The following is a 22,483-nucleotide window of genomic DNA, read 5'->3' on the forward strand; positions in this document are numbered from 1 at the left end:
AACTGGAAGACTCATTAAGCACTGAGCTTGTTTAAGATGAGATCCCCATGCACACAAATCATGATGACATAAGAGACAGACAGATATACACACTACTATACAGAACGTCATACAATCAGCTTACAGGCTACTGGTATGAAGAGAAGAAAAAAACGGGGAGGGGGGGTGGGGGGGAGGTTAAGACTTAGACAGGGGCCATTTTCGAATTGCAGCCTCCTGAAGGTGTATCTTTAGGGCAGTTTTGAAAGTGAGTAGGGTTTTACACTCCTTTACTCCTTTTGGTAGGGCATTCCACATTTTTGATGAATAGCATGAGAACGAGTTCATTCCCTTTGTTGAGCCAAATCTGGGTTGAACATGATTCGTGGAGCTGCCTCTGGTGTTATGATCGTGGACTTCATTAACGTTTTGGAAGTATTTTGACAAATACAGGGGGATCCCAATGTTGTGGTGTATCTTGAAGACCAGGCCCATAGCAAGTTGCTGTACTCTTGTCCTCAACCCTAAGCCATCCAATCCTAGCAAAATGAGCAGGGGTTAGATGGGTTTTGTGATTGAGGCCAAGAAGTAGCCTTACTAGTTTGTTTTGGGATGTTTGGAGCCTTGTTTTTAAGGCCTTGGAGGTGTTGTGATACCATGAGGAGCATGCATAATCGTAATAACGTTGTATTAGGGCCCCTGCAAGAATCTTCAGAGTATTTTTATTGACTAGACGGCCAATCCTATACAAAAAGCGTATTCTTTGGTTGACCTTTTTGATCACTCTTTCGGCCATTTTGTCACCGGAGAGGTTTGCCTCCAAGATGGAACCCAGGTAGGTAATTTCCTCCTTTCTTGTGATAACATCATCACCCACTTTGATCGTGAAACAATCAGCCTTGCTAAGGTTAGAACTGGACCCAAAGAGGATGGATTCAGTTTTACCCAGGTGTAATGATAGTTTGTTGTCGGAGAGCCAGATACAGATCTTGTTGAGTTCAGAGCTGAGAGTTTTCTCAACCTGCAGCCTGTCCCTGTCCGAGACCAGCAGAGCCGAGTCATCTGCGAACAGGAACAGTTTGCAGTCGCAAGCTGAAGACATATCGTTCACATATATCAGGAACAGTAAAGGTCCTAGTATACTTCCTTGCGGAACAACACAAGTCACTGGGAGGGGAGGGGACTGGGTGCCGTTTACTTCCACCACTTGCTCCCTCCCTTCCGGGTAGGATCTCATCCAGCTCACCGACGTATCATCAAAACCTATTGCTTTAAGCTTATCGATCATAATTGGGTGCTTTGTTCCAAGTGCTTGTCAGGGTGGGGGGGTCCCCAGTTCAAATGTGATTATTTTGGGGGGTTGCAGACTGAAAGTGCCCTGTTTTGTGCTATACTGTGTTCCCCATGGAACACTATATATGCTGGCAGAACAAGTTGGTGAGGGAGAGACAGGACATGTTGTTGGGTTGAAGCTGGACTCTCTGGAGTAGGTGTACTGGTAGAGGAAGATGTTAGCAAAACTCTCTGTTATTACGGAACAGTGACCTGGCTCTCTCTGCATGGTATTCTGTCAAAGTCACTGGTTCTCAAACCTTTTCATGTCAAGGACCCCCAAATTGATATGTTTTTGGCCGCGGACCACCCCCCCCCCCCCATCTGAAAATGTGTTGTGCCAGGGACCGTCAGAAGAGAAGATTTATGCAAAAGACAACAACTAAATTATTAAAACATTTCTAAACATGGTCGATATGTAAAAATAAATAAAAAAATAGCAGATGTAGGCTACAAGCTTGCAGTGTTGCACAAAGTGTCGCGCTGTGAGCTTGTAGATCTGCTATTTTTGAATAACCAACGTATAAATGGATAAAGTGGTTAAAATGATTTTGATGCTATATAAACTAATTTAGCTGGGGACCCCCTAGAACCCCCCTGGGGGTCCCCGGACCCCACTTTGCGAACCACAGGTCAAAGTGATGAGCCCGACAGCCACGAGCATATCGTTGCTGCCGGGCTGAAATCGTGTTCATCCAGAAAATGGAAAAAAAGAACCTGTGTTCCAATCGATCCAGTGAAGTTATTATTTAGTAACAAGCTCTTGGGATTATGATTATTGTTGGGGTCCAACATTCATAAAACATAACTATTGTTTATGAGAATGTTATCATAGTTTATTTGAATATCCAGCATTTGACATTTTCTGTTGCTCTGCCTTTAAAGAAAGAAAGAATGAAATGAATGTATTCCTGCCATGTGCCTCACAAATATGTCTGTTATGAATGTATCTCTCATACAACTCTCCGTTATTTGAAGTGTATTTTCTAAACAAATTCAGACTAACCAAGTGGGAGAGGAGAACACTCAAGGCCAGACCACTAACTGAAATAATACAATGTTGACCATGAGTATAAAAAGTAAATACTTTTTTTCCACTAGAAAGATGCATTTCCTTGATTCAACATCTTCACACAAAGACTTCAAGAAACCCTTTTCCTTCCTCATGAATGCTTTTGTTCAACTCTATAGTCCTACGAAGGCTATGCCCACGGAATCATCATCTCGCCACCAAAAATCTCATTGCCTGTCAAAGTGTATTTATATTCTGCACAACGTTTTAAACACCAATCCGCCAACTAAAATCATATCGTCCTTACATAAAATCCAAGTAATTGGTGAACGCCATGACCTACCAAATGAACCTTGAGCATTTGATGGTTGATTTGAAAGCCCAAGGGGGGAGGCCTGCTTTTTGTGTAGCTGGTTCCTCCAACCCCCCCCCCCCCCCCAACTCGCTGTCCCATGCATCCCGATATATAGGTCCATGTCCTCCGGCCTATCAACCTTACAAGCAGTAGGTGTTTTGACAGCCTGGTCTCTTTTCACCAATTATTTCACCCATTATGGATCACATGTGACCGACCCCACCCAGTACTAGTGGCATCAGTACCGAGAACAGTGATCAGTCTGAATGTGCACTAAGATTGACTGTACTGTATATCAGACACCACACAATGCCATACAGATATACAATGTTCCGTGTCTGTGACTTAACCCTTTAAAGACCTGAGGTCAATTCTACAGTTTTCTGAAAAAAAACGTACAGTATGTTGCTATATCAGTGGTGCTCAAAACCTTTTCATGTCAAGGACCCCCAAAATGATAGGATATGTATTTGACCGCGGACCCCCATCTCAAACATATTTTGTTCCAGGGAACCTCAGAAGCAAAGATTTGAGTTAAAGATTTTCTCTTCACGATTTTTCAAAAATAGTAGATCTACAAGCTCATAGCGCGGCATGAAGAGCTTGTATATCTGCTATTTTTGAATAGTCAAAGTATAAAATAATGGTTAGTGGTTAAAAATGTAAAATGACACACATGCTTTCCCGGTTTTAATGGGTTAAGTTAAAAGGGTTAATTTTAAATGACACCATCCATTAAAGGATGTGTAAGACTGGTTTCTTTCAAAATTGGCCTGGAAAAAAAATTACATCTATCGTGAAGGTAAATGTAATTTCCCCATCTCTTTTGTGTTTGTATGTGTTGATGATATGTATTATTGTGTTAATTTCGTATGCTATGTTGATGAATTGAATACATAGGACCACAATGGAAAGTCCCCAAGACTGAGTTATCCTTTTAGCTTTGATGTCTTACTGTACCACGTGCCGTTTACATTTCTGACTAATAAAGTATTCAATCAATCAATCAGAAACAAAAACTGCATTAGAAAGCTGATTTTATGAGGCCATAATATAAGATTTATTCTATACTGCAGGTCATTTGTTAGTATTACGCATAGAATAATTATTTCTAACACAGCAACGGCATCAAATCTCACTTTAGATGGTATCAAATTAACCTTTATTAATCTTGTCCCTTCGTCCCTGAAACGCCCTGTTTACAAGATGAAATAAAAAATGTCCCAGAAAACCTGGGCATCTCAATGTCTTTCATGGAAATTCAACTGACACCAGATAATAATAATAATCTGCTGGCCAATGTCAGCACAGGCATTTAAAGCTTTCATATCAGCAGATGGTTTAGTGAATATCAAAACCACAATAACAATTGCCTGACTGTCAATTAGCTGTATTAATATGCTCCCATTATTAATGAAGGGGGTCAGAGTATTACAAAATGCCATATAATACCATCAATAAGTAATGATCATAGTTCTCATAAATGAATAGATGGGGATGGCTGTGAATAATGTATTTCATTTGATAAACAGCGCGAGGACTAGCTTATTAAATAACGACTACACTGTGCGCCTTTCATCGCATCACCTCACAATAACTTAGAGAGCTTGATCCCCTTTGCAAATATCTGTAACGTTAACACATTTATCGCTGAGGGACCCGATCGATAATAAATAAATACACATGCACATCTTTCCCCTTAGGATTTGTGTAATTTCTTTAACTAAATTAAATAGCTGACAGGAGGAATATCCTGGGAGTCAATCTTCAATTCTTTTTTATTACCCGATTCTTCGTGCCTTTTTTCTAATCTGCTTATCCAATGTGAATGTTCCTTAAGTGGATTTCCAGACAGGAGATTAACACTGGATATAGAGGCGGGAAAAAATGAAACAAAGATATGCTGATCAAAACTTAAGTAAAAAAAAAGAAAATAAATAGAAAATCCTTTTCTGCTATGATAATACACAGCTTACACAATGAATGGGTGCATGGATTAAAGTTCTCAGTCGCCACGACTTCTTTCAGTCATTTGGATTCCATAGAAGCCAGCATGTCCATAGAAGCCAGCAGCGAAAACATCTACAAGCTCTACATGCGTAGCTTGTAGATACGGGAGGCTGTTTTCGCGTATTATTTTAAGCATTTGTAGTGGTCAGACAAGCAATTATGTTCAGAAGCATTTCCCATAAAATCTTAATAGTCTTGGATATTTCATACTTTACTGTGATTTATTCACCTGGTTGGCAGTATGTAGAAGAGCAGGAACAATATTACTAAAACACAATAATGTTACATATTTTCTTAATTGTTTAGGAAAAATCAGCGCTAGAGTGGAGGGCTTCATAAATCACAAATTAGGACTTGGTCATACAAACATTTTCAGTTGTGAGATGTTATTTAGCTTTAATCCATGATGGGTGTTGTTATCTGTGTACTGATGAACAGGTGAGGCATTTAACATAACATCATATTTATCTGTGTAACATTCTGTTACATGTATCTACTGCGTTTACAATTCCACTTGCCAGGGAAAAGCCGATAGTTGAATGGTTACGCCGCATATACCACATGGGCGCAATGATCTGATCAGCTACTGTAGTCCCCTGTTTGATTCTCGGCTGGGCAGACCAATTTTCTGAATGTCATCCCCCTACTCTCTCTACATTTTCTGTTTCAACCTCTTAAACCATATTACCTAGTATAGACCCAGGGGTCTATACTAGGTGCCCTGCTTTTTTCCCTCTACACCAACTTTGCCGATTTACAAGCTCACAACGTGTTGCATTGTGGTACGTTGTGAGCTTGTAGATCTGCAATTTTTTGCAGAAAGTTTGTCGCCCCAGCATAGTGACTATAGGGTTCATGTGGTTGAATGAACGTGTCACATCTTTCCCATGATAAGGTACACTGAAATGTAATGTTTTCTAACCATAGAACAAACTGGATCAAGTTAATTTGAGGTCTCGATTAAAGTAATTCAGATTCCATGCTTGTACAGACAATATGGCGCTCTTGCAAAAATTATTTCAGTTATGCTCATCTTTTTTCAAGTGTCATCAAAAACAATAAAACAGTTTTGTTGTTATTATTACAGAGCCCAGTCAATGTGTGATTTGATGGGTGTAACAGTGTGGCAATAATGCCAATATCCAGCCACTACATGAATTCTCTTGCATTGATTACCAAAGTGGCCACTGGAGAGCTACTTTCAATGTCATACAACGCAGAGGGCTTTTATATGAGGTAGTGTGTGTGTGGGGGGGGGGGGGTGCAAAGAGCTGTATTTATTTGACATCATTCAGCCTGTCTTAATGCACGCTGCCCCAAGGACACACCACAAGACAATTAGCCTGGATTTCATAAAGCGATCAGCATGCCACCTTCTCTAATGCGGCGGCTTCATACATTGACAAATAGCTGTTATTGAAGGTTTTTTTTGTTAGCTTTCGCCTCAGTGCATTTGTGAATCAATTTACATCCATAAAAGAAGCTTTAACACTTTTAGTGAAATGCATTATGTAAGTTGTCGAGTGTGGAAGAGAGGCCTGGTAACGATTCAGGCTTTTCAGAATCAAAAGCTAACACCTCTTTTTTCATAATGGCCCTTTTGAAAATGCCTGACTGAGTGCATCTGTTTTGCTATTTCAATCATTGGTGTCTGACCTGATAGCTGAATGGTTAGGGGACATACCACATGGCCACAATGCTGTGATTAGCGAGTCCTTGGTTCTACTCCTAAGCCGGACGAACCATTTGCTGGATGTCATCCCCCTACTTTCTCTCCACTGTCAATGAAGGCTAAAAATGCCCCCAAAATATCTAATATATTTTCCATTTAAATGCCACACATATAAAAAAAGGAAAAAGCTATCTAGGATCAGAACATGTATTGAATTGTATCTTTTGAGAGATTAGCCATTTTATTCTGAAAACAATTAAGTGGCATAATGCATTGCATGCACAAAAACATCACCTACAGAAGTTATGTGACTTTCATTATCGAAGGTGAATGCTGTTGACTCCCGAGTTCTTTTGCCAGACAGGAATCTGTGAGGTGTTAAGGGATGATGGATGGGCCATGGAAATGACAAGTCACAAGCGTTAATGCCATCAATACACAACCGATTGTCCCAGATTGTTTAACCATTGATTTCATTATTGCCATTGGGATTAGCGGTATAGGCCTGTAGCCTGCAAATTGCAGAGAGGGCGGGGGACACGTTTTCATCTGCTTCTCCTATAACAGAAGTAGCATCAAATAAATGCATGACAGAATGCTCTACTGCAGGAGTCTTCAACAGGGGGTCCGGGACCCCCTAGGGCAGGGATGGGCAACTGGCGTGATTTTAAATCACAAAGAAAAACAAAGTAATCTAAACTCATCCGAAATGGTGAACTATTGCCTTCAACTGTTCCAAACATGCAACTTTCCATGAACCATTTTAATTACAACAGTCCACCAGTAGAGCGCGCTCTCGTTTATTTTCATAGAAGCCGTATTAACTATAATTCTAGTGTTCATTTTTGTATATTTTTAAGCCAAGGTTACAGCAATACTCTGAAAGGCATACTCAGGAATATGAAGTTTTGTTTAGCAGTACAGCTGTAGTAAGTTGATAGAAGCATTACTAAATGCTAAATAAAAACAAAGTTCTAACAAATAATAATAGTTAATATCGCTTATTTATCACATTGTGACTATTATGGGCTTTTTGAGTAATGGGGTACTACTGGCGAGAGTGCCCGGGGGGGGGGGGGTCCCTGCCGATAAACAATGCGTCCCCCCAGAGTGATTGAGGAACTTTTGTGGCCCTCACCATCTACAAAGTTGCCCACCCCTGCCCTAGGGGGTCCTCAGAGTTACTACAGAGGGGCCACCAAATCTTTGTGTGATTGGATTCTGAGGGGAGTGAGGGGAACATTAGCCAAAAATAGCTACAAGCTGGATCTGTAGATCTGCTATTTTTGGCATTTGGGGTAGAGGGAAAAAAGAGCAAAGTACAGAGCCAACGGTCAACTTTACTACATATTGAGACTTTAAGTGGTTAAATAATGCCTGAAAATACAAATTAACATGAATTAATGAAGAAGCTAATGTGTACAAAAATAAACAATAAACATACATTTACACAACATTGATGATAGTGCTGTCAAAGAAATATATGAAATCTATAAAAAGGTTTATTCTGCAACACAATACAGTGTGTAGTGGGGGTCCCTGCTTCATCTCTCTCTCAGCTAAGCGGTCCTTGGCCTGAAAATCGTTGAAGATCCCCTGTTCTATTGAATCCAACAGACAGAGATATTGTACAGCTCCAACTGTTAAACATTAACGGTGCAGCGACTGGCAAAGGATCGCAAATCACCGACGATTTGGCTATGCATTTCATTACTCCCTCTAAAGCTCAACAATAACAGTAGGCCATAATCTGCTGCCAATAACCCCAGGTGCTCTTAGTTAAGACGGCTCCCTCTGGACCTGCAGAGAAGTAATACTCTGTTTATAGGCTGGGCTTGGAGAGGCTGCTGGTGATAGGTCAATAGTGTTTTGGAGGAAACCACCAGAGACTGGCTTTGGAGTGGCCGCCTGTAATACTATTAGTTGCATTATGGCCGCCTCTGCTGGTGCCACAGCTATGAGAGCTGTCATTTCCTTAATGAAGAGCCCAGCGCAGGGCCACGATGAGGGGGAAGAGGCCAAAGCACTTACTTTCTCTTAGGCCTCAACATTAAAGGCTGATTTCCCACAGAACGAGGGCACAGACCTTACAGGGAAGAGTATCCAGCTCTTTCATTATTCTGCCAATGGGTGGAACTACGGAGTTGAGGATCTCCTCTGAAATTCTACGGCCATTTCTGAGGTGACGGTACTTATCACATAAGTTATGCCAAACGATCGGCGATCTCCACCCACCGATACGTCTGGGGACTTAAATGCAAGGTAGTTGCTATAGAACACCGGCGGGAAGAGCCGGTAACACCCTAAAGACTTTAGATTGGCTCTGCAATATAGTTTTTACCAGCTTTTGTGAAGCACAAGCTGGTCTATATTAGATCATTAGAAACTCTGCAGCCGCAATGATCGGCGCTCGGGTCAGGATTATATTACATAAAAATGAATAGATGAATAAGAATAAAATCCTACAGATTTTGTCCAAACATCACGGCAAATCGCTACACAGCATCTCTACAGTCATTAAATGAAACAGGTCTTTCAGATTTTGAAGATTGGCTTCCAAGGTTTGCAGGATTGATCCGTTTTGAACAAAATGCCTCAAATCATGAACACAGAGTGCGATTTCCGTGAAATTTTGCACGCACATTCCCACTAGGCCGAGAAAGAAATGTCACTTGAATTATTTCAAATCAGCGTCATGGTGGCGCTATAACAGGCCGATTCGTGTTTTTTACCTATAACTGCACCGATCTGTGTAAAACTTTGTAAGCGCAATCCATAGAGGAAAAGGAAAAACCTTTGCCCTGCATTTTTCATAATAGGGATGGGATGCTAGGGTTCAAGTGGTTAGTGTATGTTTGAAGACTGGAAAGGCCCGGGGAATACTGTATTGATGAACAATATACATTCACTCACTTTTGTGACTGTAATGACAACGTATTTTTTTTTTTATCGCACAACATATTTGGTGGGTCCTTCTAGGTCAAAAGTACGTTGGTGGGTCACGCATCACAAAAGATCTGAGAACCACGGCTGTAATTCCACAAAGTTTTAGCAACAAAAGCTGGGAGAAACACCAAAAAGGAACAAGAGACGTAGAGAGGAGATGGTGTTTTGCTTCAATAACAAAACCGTGTCGGAAGGAAACGATACACCTCAGTTTACATGAAGAACCCCTTGGTCTTTTTCTAATGAATACAGATGGCACTATAGAAAATCTTGAACGTAAATGATGTTCACGGCGGTGTGGGCCCTTTCCCCGCCATACTAACAGCGTGCTCCAACTCGTGGCCACACGTCTTCACCAACATTCTCTTTAAAGCCTGATTTATGCGCCAACCCCTTTTTCCAATTGAAAATATTTTGTCGAGCGACACGCCGCAAAAAAACACTTTTCTGGCCAAAGTATACAGTAAATGAGGTAGAAGAAAAGTGCTCCGGTACTGCTCTTACCTGTCTCTCCCCTGACACTGGAGTGGAGATGGGACCATTACAGTCACAAGAAGAGGTAAATTGGTGAGAAAGAGGCAATGCCCATTTCAAAGGTCAAGAAGGAGAGGGGGTGATGGAAGGGAGAAGAGGGAGAAAGAAGAGGAGAGGTACAAGGGAGGAAAAGAAGTGTAGGAAAGAGAGAGAGAGAGAGGGTGGGGGGGGGGGCTTTTGTGCTGCTCTCAGGGGATTGGAACACTTTGCACATGAGCACATCTGTTGTGGAGTGTTCTCCTCATTCCCAAAGCAATGTCAACCTGATTATCTCAGGGTTGAAAGAGGCCAAATAACAATCCAAATTATTCCTCATCCTTTTACAGCCATGAGCGAAAGGCGGGACAGAGAGATCAAGCATAGCCTCGGAGAGCTCTAAGCCTTTTATGGGATGCCTGCCTCACCATTGCTCCTCCTTTTAAATTACTTAAAGGATATTTGCGGTAAATAGGATTCTGTTGCGTGCCACTCCCCCCCCTATCCACACACACACACACACACACACACACACACACACACACACACACACACACACACACACACACACACACACACACACACACACACACACACACACACACACACACACCAAGTCCCTGTCCTGAGCGATCGAGGCCTTTCTCCCATCACCCTTTGATTTTCCTTGTTTTGTTGTCAGTACCGTATGTTAAAACATAAGTCACTCATGACTCGTGTCATAAAAATCAAAGAGATAATGCATTTATTTAGTGTCTAAGACAAATCTCCTTCTGAACAAATAAAGTATTATCTTACACTTACAGTATCTGATTTTGGTGAATGATTTGGGCAACTGAACTGTTCATGTTGTATGACATTACCCACATTATAGGGTAAGTGATTTTAAATTTGTTGTTAAAATAAGTGTTGAATTGCTTTATATTCTGGTATCACTCATTGGTATAGAGTGTTTGTTCAGTAACAGGGGTCTCCCTGCCTCTCCGGCTCTTGATTAAACAAAAAATGCATTTGCAGGTCGGGATACCAATTTTATCCAATCAGGAGAGAGCACTCACACAGGAAAAGGGGTAAACAAGTAAAATTGGAAGTGATAACACAAAGAAATGAGCAGACAAAATTGGAACTGGAACACTATAAAATTGAAGTTGATAAACGGGTACTTTTCCCTGATTGGCTGAAAATTGGCCACCCACCTGTAAATGTATTTTCTGTTTATTAAAGAGCTGGAGCAGAGACCTCTGCTACTGAATAAACACTCTATAGCAATGATTACAATCAGAATATAGCGCTTTAACCTTTTTAACGAAAAAAAGAAAACGTTTTATTTCAACCAAAAAATATCACCCTACAGTACCTTTAACTCGGTCATGAAATCGTATTTTTTTTTGCTTTTTAAGCCATTAAAACCGGGAAAGCATCTGTGTAATTTTCGATTTTAGCTATATATATAGCAACACAAGTTTTTCAGAAAACTCTTAATTTAAACAGTAGTTTAGAACAGTAGTTGTAAAAAAAAATGCAGATATACAAGTTTACTGCGAGTCACTTCATCTGCAATTTTTTAATATTTAAAAAAAAATCTTTGAAGTTTTGAAAGTGTCTTGAAAATGTTGAATATTTTAACACAAATCTTCCCTTCTCGGGGCGTTCCTGGCATAAAACATTTTCAGATAGGGGTCCACTGCCAAATACAACAATCACATCACTTACATCAATCAATTTGGGGGTCTTTGGCACGAAAACGTTTGAGAACCACTGATTTAGAAGGCATTTGTAGAATCGGCCTCAGGTCTTAAAGCTTAAAACTAGTGGATAGGCTAATTTTGCCATTTGTCGTACAACAAAGTAAATAGGGCGTAAACGGTCAATACCAGCAATTGTGTTGAAAACGACACAATTCTCCTCTCAGATTTGTATCCCTCTGTCAGCCTAGTGTCGCATCTAGCCAAGCGAGAGCAAGTGGTGTACATTTAGAGAGAGAGGTAGCCAGTGGGGTGTGAGGGCGGGGTTGAGGCCCTGGTGTGGGAAGGAGGGGAGGGGAACTAGACACTCACATGTCATGCCTGACACATCAGCCAGTGACCCCCAGGCAATCCAACACTAATGTTGCCTATGTCCCACTTTCTACCCCCTTGCTACCCCTCAGAACCTCCTCCTCCACCCCCTGTTATGTCCCCCGTCCCTCCCTGTCCGTCCGTACCCTTATACCCTTGCCTCGTGTCTTCTTAGATGCATTATAACAATGGATCACGTCGCTGGCAGCGCCGCCCCGCGCGCTATACAGAATCTATCACTGAGACGTGGCATCATCATCATCAGCTTGTACCGGTACCGCTTCTCACCTCCAACACCGCGCCAAAGACAAACAAAGAATCCATCCACACATTGGGAGTTTATGTAACACACACACAAACACACACACACACACACACACAGTATCTACTGGTATCAGTTTGTTACCGAATCCCCTTCTTTGCTAAAGGTATTTACACAACGGCGTGGGTACTGGGTATACAGCAGGAAACAAGCAAATAATCATGAAACTAGAAGACAGACACCCAACCGCCCACCACCCCACACACACACACACACGCACACGCACACACACACACACTCAAACAGACAATTCCGCGGCGTAGTCACATATAGAGGAAGGAGGGACGTCAGGATGTAGTATTGCTTTGAAGCCCCATAACTCTATTCCCGCCGCCGAAAAGAAGCGCCGCCGTGTTATTCCAACCTCCTCAGATATAAAGGGGAAGGAACATAATAACTTCTCGATAGCCTGGATCTCCACTGCCCTTATACTACACCCCCCCCCCCCCCACACCGCATCCCCCCCCCCCCTCCAACCCACTTCTCCTGCCTCAATCTTTGGTTTCAAAGGAAGTGAATCAGCCCAGAAGGACAGAAGGTTATGCATTAGTACTGGTCATTGCTCAAAGAGCGGAGAGTTATAAATAATAAAGGCTTGTGAAGGACACAGGGGGGCTGCGGTGGATACATCTCTGGTTCAACGCCACACACAAGTCAAAGACGAGATTGTAATTTCCATTCTGAAAATGTGACCCTTTGCAGCTTCAATTACTGTCTCAACAACACGGAGCCATGTCCGTGCCAGGAGATGTGTGCGCTTCTTTGTTAGTTCTACATGAAAGGCTTATTGATATTGCCTATGGAGCACCACATATACAATATGGACTTATTTATTTCCCCATCCTAACTTAAGTATTTGTATAGTGAAGAATATTTGAACACCTCTGTTCATGTACGAAACCTTTTTTTTGTAGCGACAGAAAATATATAAATAATGCTGAAATTATTTCCATGATACAGAAGAATGGAGAGAATGAGTTTCACCCACACTTTTACGTCTGTAAACTTGTGATGACAAAGTGAAGTTGAAGTTCAGTTGGAGTTGAAGCCATGTTCTTAGATACTTTGTGATGGCTAGTGTCCTATCTCTAAATGTTTTTATATTATTATTACTATCATTATTATTAGTAGTACTATTATTATTATAACCTGGTGTTGTGTGAAAATGTATGACCTGGGCGATGCGGTTTGCTGCCTCCGTGACAAGCGCTTCCTGCTCCCATGTCTTCTTTGTGGTGATTGCCTGGCTGTATCCCCCCTGCGTGCTACAGTATATACGGTGACATTAGGGAATGTGTTACACCTGTTCTTGTAGGCATGCATTAAGCCTGTTTTCACATTTGCAACACAGACAGCTGAAATCCCCATAATGAGATCCGCCTCCCGGGGAAATACTACCCCCCCCCCCACCCCCCCATGCCTTCTTTATCCACTCTTATTTACTCAGGATGCCCCATTCAGCGCTGGGTTTATGCCACTTTATTACTTAACCCAACCACACAACATTACCAGCCTCTTTGCATCAGCAAGCAGTCTATCCCACCATGCATCCCACTCACTAAGCTGATTACACAAAAATAATAAGGCTGCGTGCCTCCGGCTGTGTGCGTGTGCGTGTGCGTGTGTGTGTGTGTGTGTGTGTGTGTGTGTGTGTGTGTGTGTGTGTGTGTGTGTGTGCGTGCGTCTGTGTCTGTGCATGTCTGCGTGAATATATACGTGACCAGAGAGAAAGTTGAAGCTTGAAAGATTTGATGAGGAGTCACCTACTACCTATAGCAGTAAGCGGAAGGTACTGCCTAAGATGTATAGGAGCTCAACAGATCTCGCAGTTCACGTCACTACTCCACCACACAAACATGGTGTGTGTGTGTGTGTGCGTGCGTGCGTGCGTGCGTGCGTGCGTGCGTGCGTGCGTGCGTGCGTGCGTGCGTGCGTGCGTGCGTGCGTGCGTGCGTGCGTGCGTGCGTGCGTGCGTGCAAAGTGAAGTTTATATTAACAGCAACTTTGGATCAGTCTTGAAATACAATCTGACTGGATACAGTACAATGTTACCGCAAGTATTGCAATAATATATTGAAAAGAGTAAATGAAAAAGCCATGTTGTTGTGTACAGAAGATGCTTTGTCCTGAATGACCTCCAATTCTCTCTCTTTTGGCGTTTTAGTGGTAGCGGTTGTGGTGATGGGGGCTCTGCAGGTGACCTTTTGCAAAATGGTTCAGAATTTTGGCAGAGCGTGTATAAATGCGGGCCATTTCATGCAGGCCGTAAGTGTACAAAATGAGTACCTCCATCGCTCCCGCCCTGGCTCTCTTTGACAGCATGATGATAGAAGCATCACATCTTTGTGAGAGTAAATGCAAACTGACAAGCGATGAGCCTTTAGTTGCTGAATATAATACAGAATTGTGCTCCAAGTATCTTATTATCTTGTCTGTTGATGTCTGAAACGGGGGGATTTTGCTTGAGAAGAGAGGACAAGAAACCTGTACACATACACATTACGCAGACAAGCATTTAAGTGACCCCTTCACCGAAGCGAGCATGAGGTTTTTGTACAAGATGGCTTGAGAAGGGAGTAGGGAGTATTATCCCTCCACTGGGGACAATTGCTTTTACCACTTCACCCAGCAGATGGCTGCTCAGACGGCTCAGTTGAGCTCACAGAGGGGGCAGTTGTTAGTCGTTAAGTGTCATGCTAAGGGACACGTCGGCACATACTGTGGTCTGGGTAAGCCGAGGGTCGAACCGGCCAACTGTAGGCAAATCGAACAATAAGAAAGTTAAATTGAAGACAAAATGAAATAAACTGCCTTAAAAGGGTGAGAAAGAGTGCTATAAAAAGGTTAGGTTAAAACCATGAGGATCTCAGGGTCCACATGGGAATGACATGGCTCATGTGCAAGATTAGCCCCAGAAAGACAGACAGACAGACAGAGTTATACTTATAGATGGTTAGACTCATGCAGAGCTACTGTATGCTGTAAAAATATGTCTTTAAGTGTAGTTAAAGATTTCAATAGCAATAATATAATCATATTCGAACAGGGGACGCCCCACCCTGACAAGCACGTGAAATTGTAGGAGTTGAGGCATTCAATTTTTTTTGACTCCACAGATAAATGTTGTGAGAATAGCAGATCTACAAGCATTTGCTTCGCAAAGCATTTTTATAGTATAGTTAGTTGATTACTTTTAATGCAGTAATGCTCTTTTTTTTTTTTAGGTATTAAAAAGGTCTTAAATAGTAACTTCACTGTCATCTGGGGACACCCTGGGGATCCCGACCCACAGGTTGAGAACCACTGCTCTAATCTCTTTATGTAAGGTGTTCCATAATTTGGGAGCATGATGGAAGAAAGCTCCATCTCCGATTTTATCGTGGGTAGGGTTATGCATATCTAGCAACTAGCAAGCCTTTGATATAGGATCCAAGGGCTAGTGAATGAACAACAGGGAGTCTGCGAAGGCCGACCCATTGAGAGCTTTAAGTAGAAGACATGACTTGATTAAAAGGGACTCTAGAACACACAGGGAGACAGTGTAGTCAGGCTAGTACAGAGTGATGTGTTCCCTCTTTTTGTTAGCAATCTAGCAACAGAGTTCTGAATAAGCTGTACCCTCTCAATTAACTTCTAAGCAATATTTCTGAGATGAAAGAATGCTGTTTTGATCACTTTGTTTATATGGGGATTATGGGGCTTAAAACTTAAAATAACTTCTGGTTTAATAAAGGGAGCCAGGTTGCAAAGTATTTGAAAGAGTTTGTCCCCTTTTGTCTTTGGGGCCAACTAATACGATTTCTGTCTTATCCTCGTTTAATTTTGTAGGATTTATTTTTGGGCTTTTCATGCCTTTATTGATAGGATAGTAGGCTGACAGGAAATGGAGAGAGATGGGGAGTGACATGCAGCAAAGGGCGTCTGGATCGGGACTCGAACCCGCGACGCGCTGTCAGTCTACTTAGGAGCCCGGACCGCTATGCCAGCAGTCCGGGCCATCCTTGTCGGGCCATTTAAAAAAAAGTTATTACTCATCCATGTATTGATTGCAGACAGTCACGGAGCTTAAGACAAGTTCATCTTTTGGCTCAACGGATATGTACAATTGCGAATGATCCGCATAGTTATGGAAGCTAACATGAAATCATACAAACATGACACCACATATGTATAGTGGTATAGTGAGAACAGCAAAGGCCCAATTACAAATATTCTTCCTGTAATGTATGTTTAGAACCAGGTTAGAGCACATTCTGAGAGGCCAACCCAGCTCGCGATGCAACTTAGGAGGATTTCATGGTCAATTGTATTGAATGTTGCACTAAAAATAAAGAAAAGTTGGAGCAAATACCTCACAGCGTCAGTGCTAAGTCTCGGATCACTATCTTAGTGTGAGCAGTTTCTGCGCTACAGTACAATTATTAGCTCTGAAATCTGACCGAAATGTCTCTAGAGTAGGAGATTGTTCTCATTTAGAAAGCTGTTCAATAACAAACATTGTTGTTTACAAAGGGAGGTGTAATTGTTTATGTGTAATCGTATAGAACTCCACAATATAAATTCGGCTTCTTTAGTTTTGAAGGCATCTTTAAAAACTCCAATTTCAAGGATGTTGCAATAATATGTATGACTGTGTTTAGTTTGAAATGGCATTGACGATGCTGTTAAGAGCTCTTATGATTATAGAAAGAACAGGGTCAAGACAGTGAGTGGAAGATTTTCTCACATACAACAATCCTTCAAAGTTCTGAGTTTGAGATGCTATTGCATTTTCTTATTGTTGCCTGCCTTTCACAAGGTTGCCAGCAGAGTTATAACAAAACAATATTTCAGCTTTGATGGTTGTGATTTTATTGTTAAATGTTTTTTTTGCTAATTCCTAGGGGAAGAGGCTTAGCTCTAAGGGAGGGTTTAACATGCTAACAATAGTGGAACTATTTAATGAACTAGTGAAAACTAGTTAAATAAAATTGTTGTAATGTATTGCATTTGTATGTGAGTTTGTTATGGTCCAAAGGTACAGGATCAAACTAAAAAAGAACGCACATCCACTCACTAAAGTACAAGGCGCCAGGCAGAGGTCAGAATCCAAAAACAATAAAGTCTGCACACTGGATCATCAGACTGATGAAGCGTCACGTCTAAATGGTGGAAACCAGTGTCGTCAGATTTTGCGAGAGAAATAAGCAACCAGGTCTATGAAAACAAGCCCAAAGAACTAGGCAACATGAGTACTTATATCTAGCCGATCTACAAGCTCACAACTATGCATTGTGAGCTTGTAGATCTGTTATTTCTTTCTAAAACAAGCCCACAAGTCGCTTATAATAAGCAGACCTGGCAACACTGATGGAAACCAATACGTTTTAAACTTTGAAGCATGATCCAGTGTACAGACTTTATTGTTTTTCCAAAGGTACAGGATGATAGGAAATGCAGTTAGCCTTAAGGTACGTGTATTTTCAAATATGGTCCAAAAGTTTGGACACCCCTGTAATAGGCAAACATTTGGCAAAAATAGGAAAAGAAAATAACATATCTACAAGCTCACGACTCGTTGCGACAATTTTTGCTATTTGACGTACAATGAAGTATAAGGTTTATAAGTGGATATGGGAAGTCCTAGTGGTTGAAATAGTCGGTGTGCGCACCACACAGACACAGGCTTAAATGCAATTCATTGGTTCAAACCCGGCTCGTGAACTGCGTCACGTGTCCTTGCTCTCCACCTCCTATTTCGATTCTCTCTACCTCCTCCACTCACACTAACCGTTCATGTTAATTGAACTCTGAGTCTAAACATGTAAGGGGTTTTAAAGTGCTGTAAGCCTTATAAACATTATCTTGAGGAGAAATGCAATTAAAGACGCGGCGGTCTACTATCATCCATCAGTTCCAAAGTGCTAAGAACCTTCAAACGTTAACATCTTCGAAGCAGACCTAAGGTGCTCTTAACAGCACAGGTGCTGCTGTTACACTACAGCAGGCAATCCTACAATGGATCTTTAAAATTCCATATCATGTAACATCATCTCAACCCTTCAATTCATCCGTGTGCCGTGTGAGGAAATGTGTTGAGAGGTGAGTATCTCTCTCTCTCTCTCTCTCTCTCTCTCTCTCTCTCTCTCTCTATTCCTATCTCCGTGTAGTTGAAGGCAGAACTGTGACAAATCTCCCGTTGGCCTCTGTGTTTTCCTGCAGACAGGCCATGTGAGCAGTGGATTTCAAGGCCAGTCTGTGCTGTGTTAAGGCCTGGCAGTCTGGTGAGTCTGCTGAGGGCACTGCCCAGGGGCATGGCCACCGGCCAGAGTGATGCCATCCACACAGCTTCACCAGACACAAACTTAAGAGCATTTCCCAGCCATCCACATCATGAGGGCACATCTTTGCCAAATACCTCCCTCTGGCTGGTGCACATCGGACACCAATTTGAAAGATAAATGAAGAAGCAAAACAACGGCATACGGATGTTTCAAAATGCTCTTCCACGGAGGAGAAATATCGGTTCATTGAATATTTTCTCCCTCCAAAAATAAAGCTTTAGTGTCAGACAACTAAACTGACTTGATAGAAGTAACTAGAGAGCAAGGACTAGTGAGGGATTGATGGACAGAGAGATTGATGGACATAGATGGGAAGAGGTGAGCGAGACTTGAGGATTATTAGAGAAAATTGCCTTGCGTTTTGAGAGAAATGTTATGTTTCACTGTCCTTGTTTAGACTCTGGATCGTAGCCTTAGGATTCTGCAGATGTATCAATCCAAACAGCTGGACTGCTGTTGAGTAGGTTGTATCGAATGCTTGCCAGTCGTTCCCCAAAAATAGGAGGCAGAAACCCGATTTGTACTTAGTCGCACCACGGTGTCGCGCATGGAAAATAGCCGACCTAACACGGATGCGACATGTTGTGAGCTTGTTGGTCTGCTATTTTTGGTGCGTAACACCGCCGTGCAACGGAGCATAAATTAGGACTATACTGTAGGTGTTGATCTCTTAAACATACTTCCCAGTCCCATTCACACACGCATGCACGCACGCACACACTTGTACTATTTTAATCAGAATCTACAGTAGAAAAAAATTTATGTATAGCAGCATTTCTATCAATGAGTAGTGGCATAAATTCATGATGAACACAACATTGATTGTAAGCACCAAAACATGTGAAAAGTACCGGAGCATTCAAGCACTGTTTTTGACATGCATGCTTGATTACCCCTAACCACACACGTGTGCACACGCAGGCAGGTATACACACATGCGCGCATGCACGCACGCACGCACGCACACAAAAGAAAAAATAAGTTCACAAACAGGCAGCAGTTCCATATGCATCACAGCATCAAAGGCTACCATGATACGCTTGTCAAGAAGTCACACTGCTGGCCAAATGCAACCACAAAAGAGGCATAGAATGACCATTATAATGTTACAATAATAAATAGAACATTTTTGATACCAGGGATGGCAGTTTAACCTAAGCGTTAATACATTTGTTTCACAGAACACACGCAATGTAAATGACAGGCTCTCCTAACAAGCATTCTACAAATATGCACAAACGTGCAAAATTATACATGCATGTATAAATGTCAGATATAGTCGAATAATAGATTTCACCCGTACAATGAAAAGCTACAAGTGTGCAATAACACTGTATGTTCTTTGAAAGAATGCACATCAAGTGATTCAGTATTATCCTTCATCATCCGTTCATAATCCTACCCTGTTAAATAAGATCTAGTGTGAATACAAAACTTGAGTCATATTTCAATGAATAGATCTGATGTAAATTCATAAAGGTATAAGAGGAAGAATGTGAAGGCATCCTTAATAATAAAGAAATAACATGAATGCTTAATTAGATGACGTAAAAAAAAGATGATTTGATGATCCAACTCATTACCCTATTAATTACTAGGTTTATGATTCAATTACAATGTGATCGAACAAAGCTCATATTACACTAGTATTAATGAGGACAATTATCACATTTTAAACAATTTGCTTCTACGGACTGCAACACAAGCAAATACATACAGAAGTTAAATGATCATCTGTTATTATTTTTTTATGTGAAATATGATTAATTATTTAAATTTAATGAATTTCTTTCCACAATTAGAAACAGTTAAGATATCGCTATAATTTGCAGAAATGGTAAGTCATTCCTTTTAATGTTACAAATTAAAATACAAATTACAAATAAATATTCTATCTCCAAGGAATAAAAATGCATTGTGAATAGATATCACCAATGCAGAGCATCTCTTAAATAGAATGGACTAAAGTGGGGTAGGTAAAATTTGGGCATTTAAATGTAATGTTTAACATTCTATAAAATGTTAAACATTGTCTTGTGCACAACTACAAGCAAAGTTTATGCAATACAAACATAGCATAATAAATGTGACAGTTACTCTCGTATCTGACACATCAATGTGGAATATTCTGTTCATATGCAGTAAATGTGATTTATATTCACATGTGTTCACGCGCAAGATTTGGAGTAAATTACCTGAATAACTTAACAATTTAAAATGCTCACTGAGATTACAGCATGCATATTTCACCAGATGAACATGGCACCACACACACCACATAAAAAGAATAAAGAAAAATAACTACTACACAAAAGCAAGTAATTTACTTTTCCAAGGATAACATCACATCTCAAGTGCACAAAATACATTCTCGCCCGAGGACAATGTGAAACGACCCCCCCCCCCCCACACACACACACACACACACACACACACACACACACACACACACACACACACACACACACACACACACACACACACACACACACACACACACACACACACACACTCTTGCCTACTGCACTTCAACTTAGTTGATGCTCTGACGCCACGGACACCTGTCCCAACAGGCAACTTGCCTCAACATCCCTAAAAGCGCACCACCCAGCCAAAAGAATCAGGGATAGAGAGAGAGAAGAACTGGAGATGCTTATATGCCAGAGGTTTGTGTGAGTCTTTTTTTCCCCACTTACCGTACAGCTTGCTGGGAGTGCCCTCTCTGTCCGTGGCCTCAGAGGACAGGAGCAGGGGCTCATCGTTGAGATCGCTGTCTGGGGTGGCCGCTTTGTCGTCCGCCCGGAGTTCTGCCGCGCTCATCTCGCTGCGCAGGGAGAGCAGCGGCTTGCTCAGCTGCCCTGTAATCATCGGATCCCGGGGAGGGGAGCTGCTGGAGGGGAGAGGAGAGCCCAGGTGGTTGGTGGGTTGGTGGTGCGAGAGGGGGGGGGGGGGGTATAAAAAAGGAGGGAAGGGAAGAAAAAAAGAAACACCCTGGTTAGAGACGCCGCGCCTCACCGTATCACTCTCACTGGCTGCTTCTGTCTCTCTGCCCTTTTCACTCACTCTCACTCTCTCTACCCCTAGCTTCTTCTCTCCCCTCTATCGCTCACTCATCACTCTCTGCCTCCCCCCTCTCTCTCTCTCTCTCTCTCTCCCTCTCTCCCTCCCTCCCTCGCCGGCTCTTTCTTTTTATCTGGGGCTGGTGATGCTGCTACTGTAGCTGCTGCCTGCCTGCTGAAGAGCTGTTACAGATCGCATGGCTTTGCCATTATACCCCCGCAGCCTTAAAGGTGATACAGGTACATATATCTCTCCAAGGGCTCATTGCGACACGTGTGCCACATCTTCACAGTAAACAGTGCACTGACACTATAATGGGCTGGGGGGCGGGACACCAGGCTAGGCTACAACCCCAATGAGGGAATGTAAGAAAAGTAGACAGAAGACTAAAAATATGCATGCTAATTGGATAAAAAAAAAATATTGAGTAATGGGACATTAATTGTCTTTGCTAAATGTAACATCGTGCAGTGGAGATTGAGGCAACAGGAGCTGAAGGCCTCTATTTACAGTTGAAGCTACAGGTTTGTTCACGATAGCTGAGCTACGAAATCCATTTCAGTCAACATTGACAATGCAAAGAGAAAAATCTTCATGACACATCAAACTCTGACTAATCGTTTGTGGCTTTGCGAAGGAAGATAACACATTGTGTAGTGAAATTTAAACAGTTTGACAGAAAACCTTTTAGGAAACATGCTGTTCGGGAGTAGATAAGAACTTTTAAATGACACTCTTTCGAATAAAAGATCAAATAGAATAAAATGAAGTGTATTGAGTTAGGTAAATAGAATTATGCCATGTGTCACACAATGTGCAGACTAATTTGCATTTGTACAGCTCATAATTTAACATACCAAAAAGAAGGAAGCTTCAACACCAGCCCACAATTATTATAGAGAAAA

At 41.8% G+C, this 22,483-nt stretch overlaps 1 protein-coding gene across 1 annotated transcript in view; it reads right to left on the minus strand.

Moving 5' to 3' along the window:
- pou6f2 (POU class 6 homeobox 2) overlaps positions 1-21,386 on the minus strand; it is a gene marked incomplete at both ends in the record, with an annotated part of 105,307 nt that extends 83,921 nt beyond the window's left edge. Inside the window, 1 exon segment of the mRNA XM_080417431.1 lies at positions 21,215-21,386. Coding sequence (XP_080273557.1) covers positions 21,215-21,386 — 172 coding nt within the window.
- Positions 21,387-22,483: the final 1,097 nt, after the last annotated feature.

This window comes from Gymnoscopelus braueri (genome assembly GCF_963280865.1).
Source record: "Gymnoscopelus braueri genome assembly, chromosome: 21".
NCBI lineage: Eukaryota > Metazoa > Chordata > Actinopteri > Myctophiformes > Myctophidae > Gymnoscopelus > Gymnoscopelus braueri.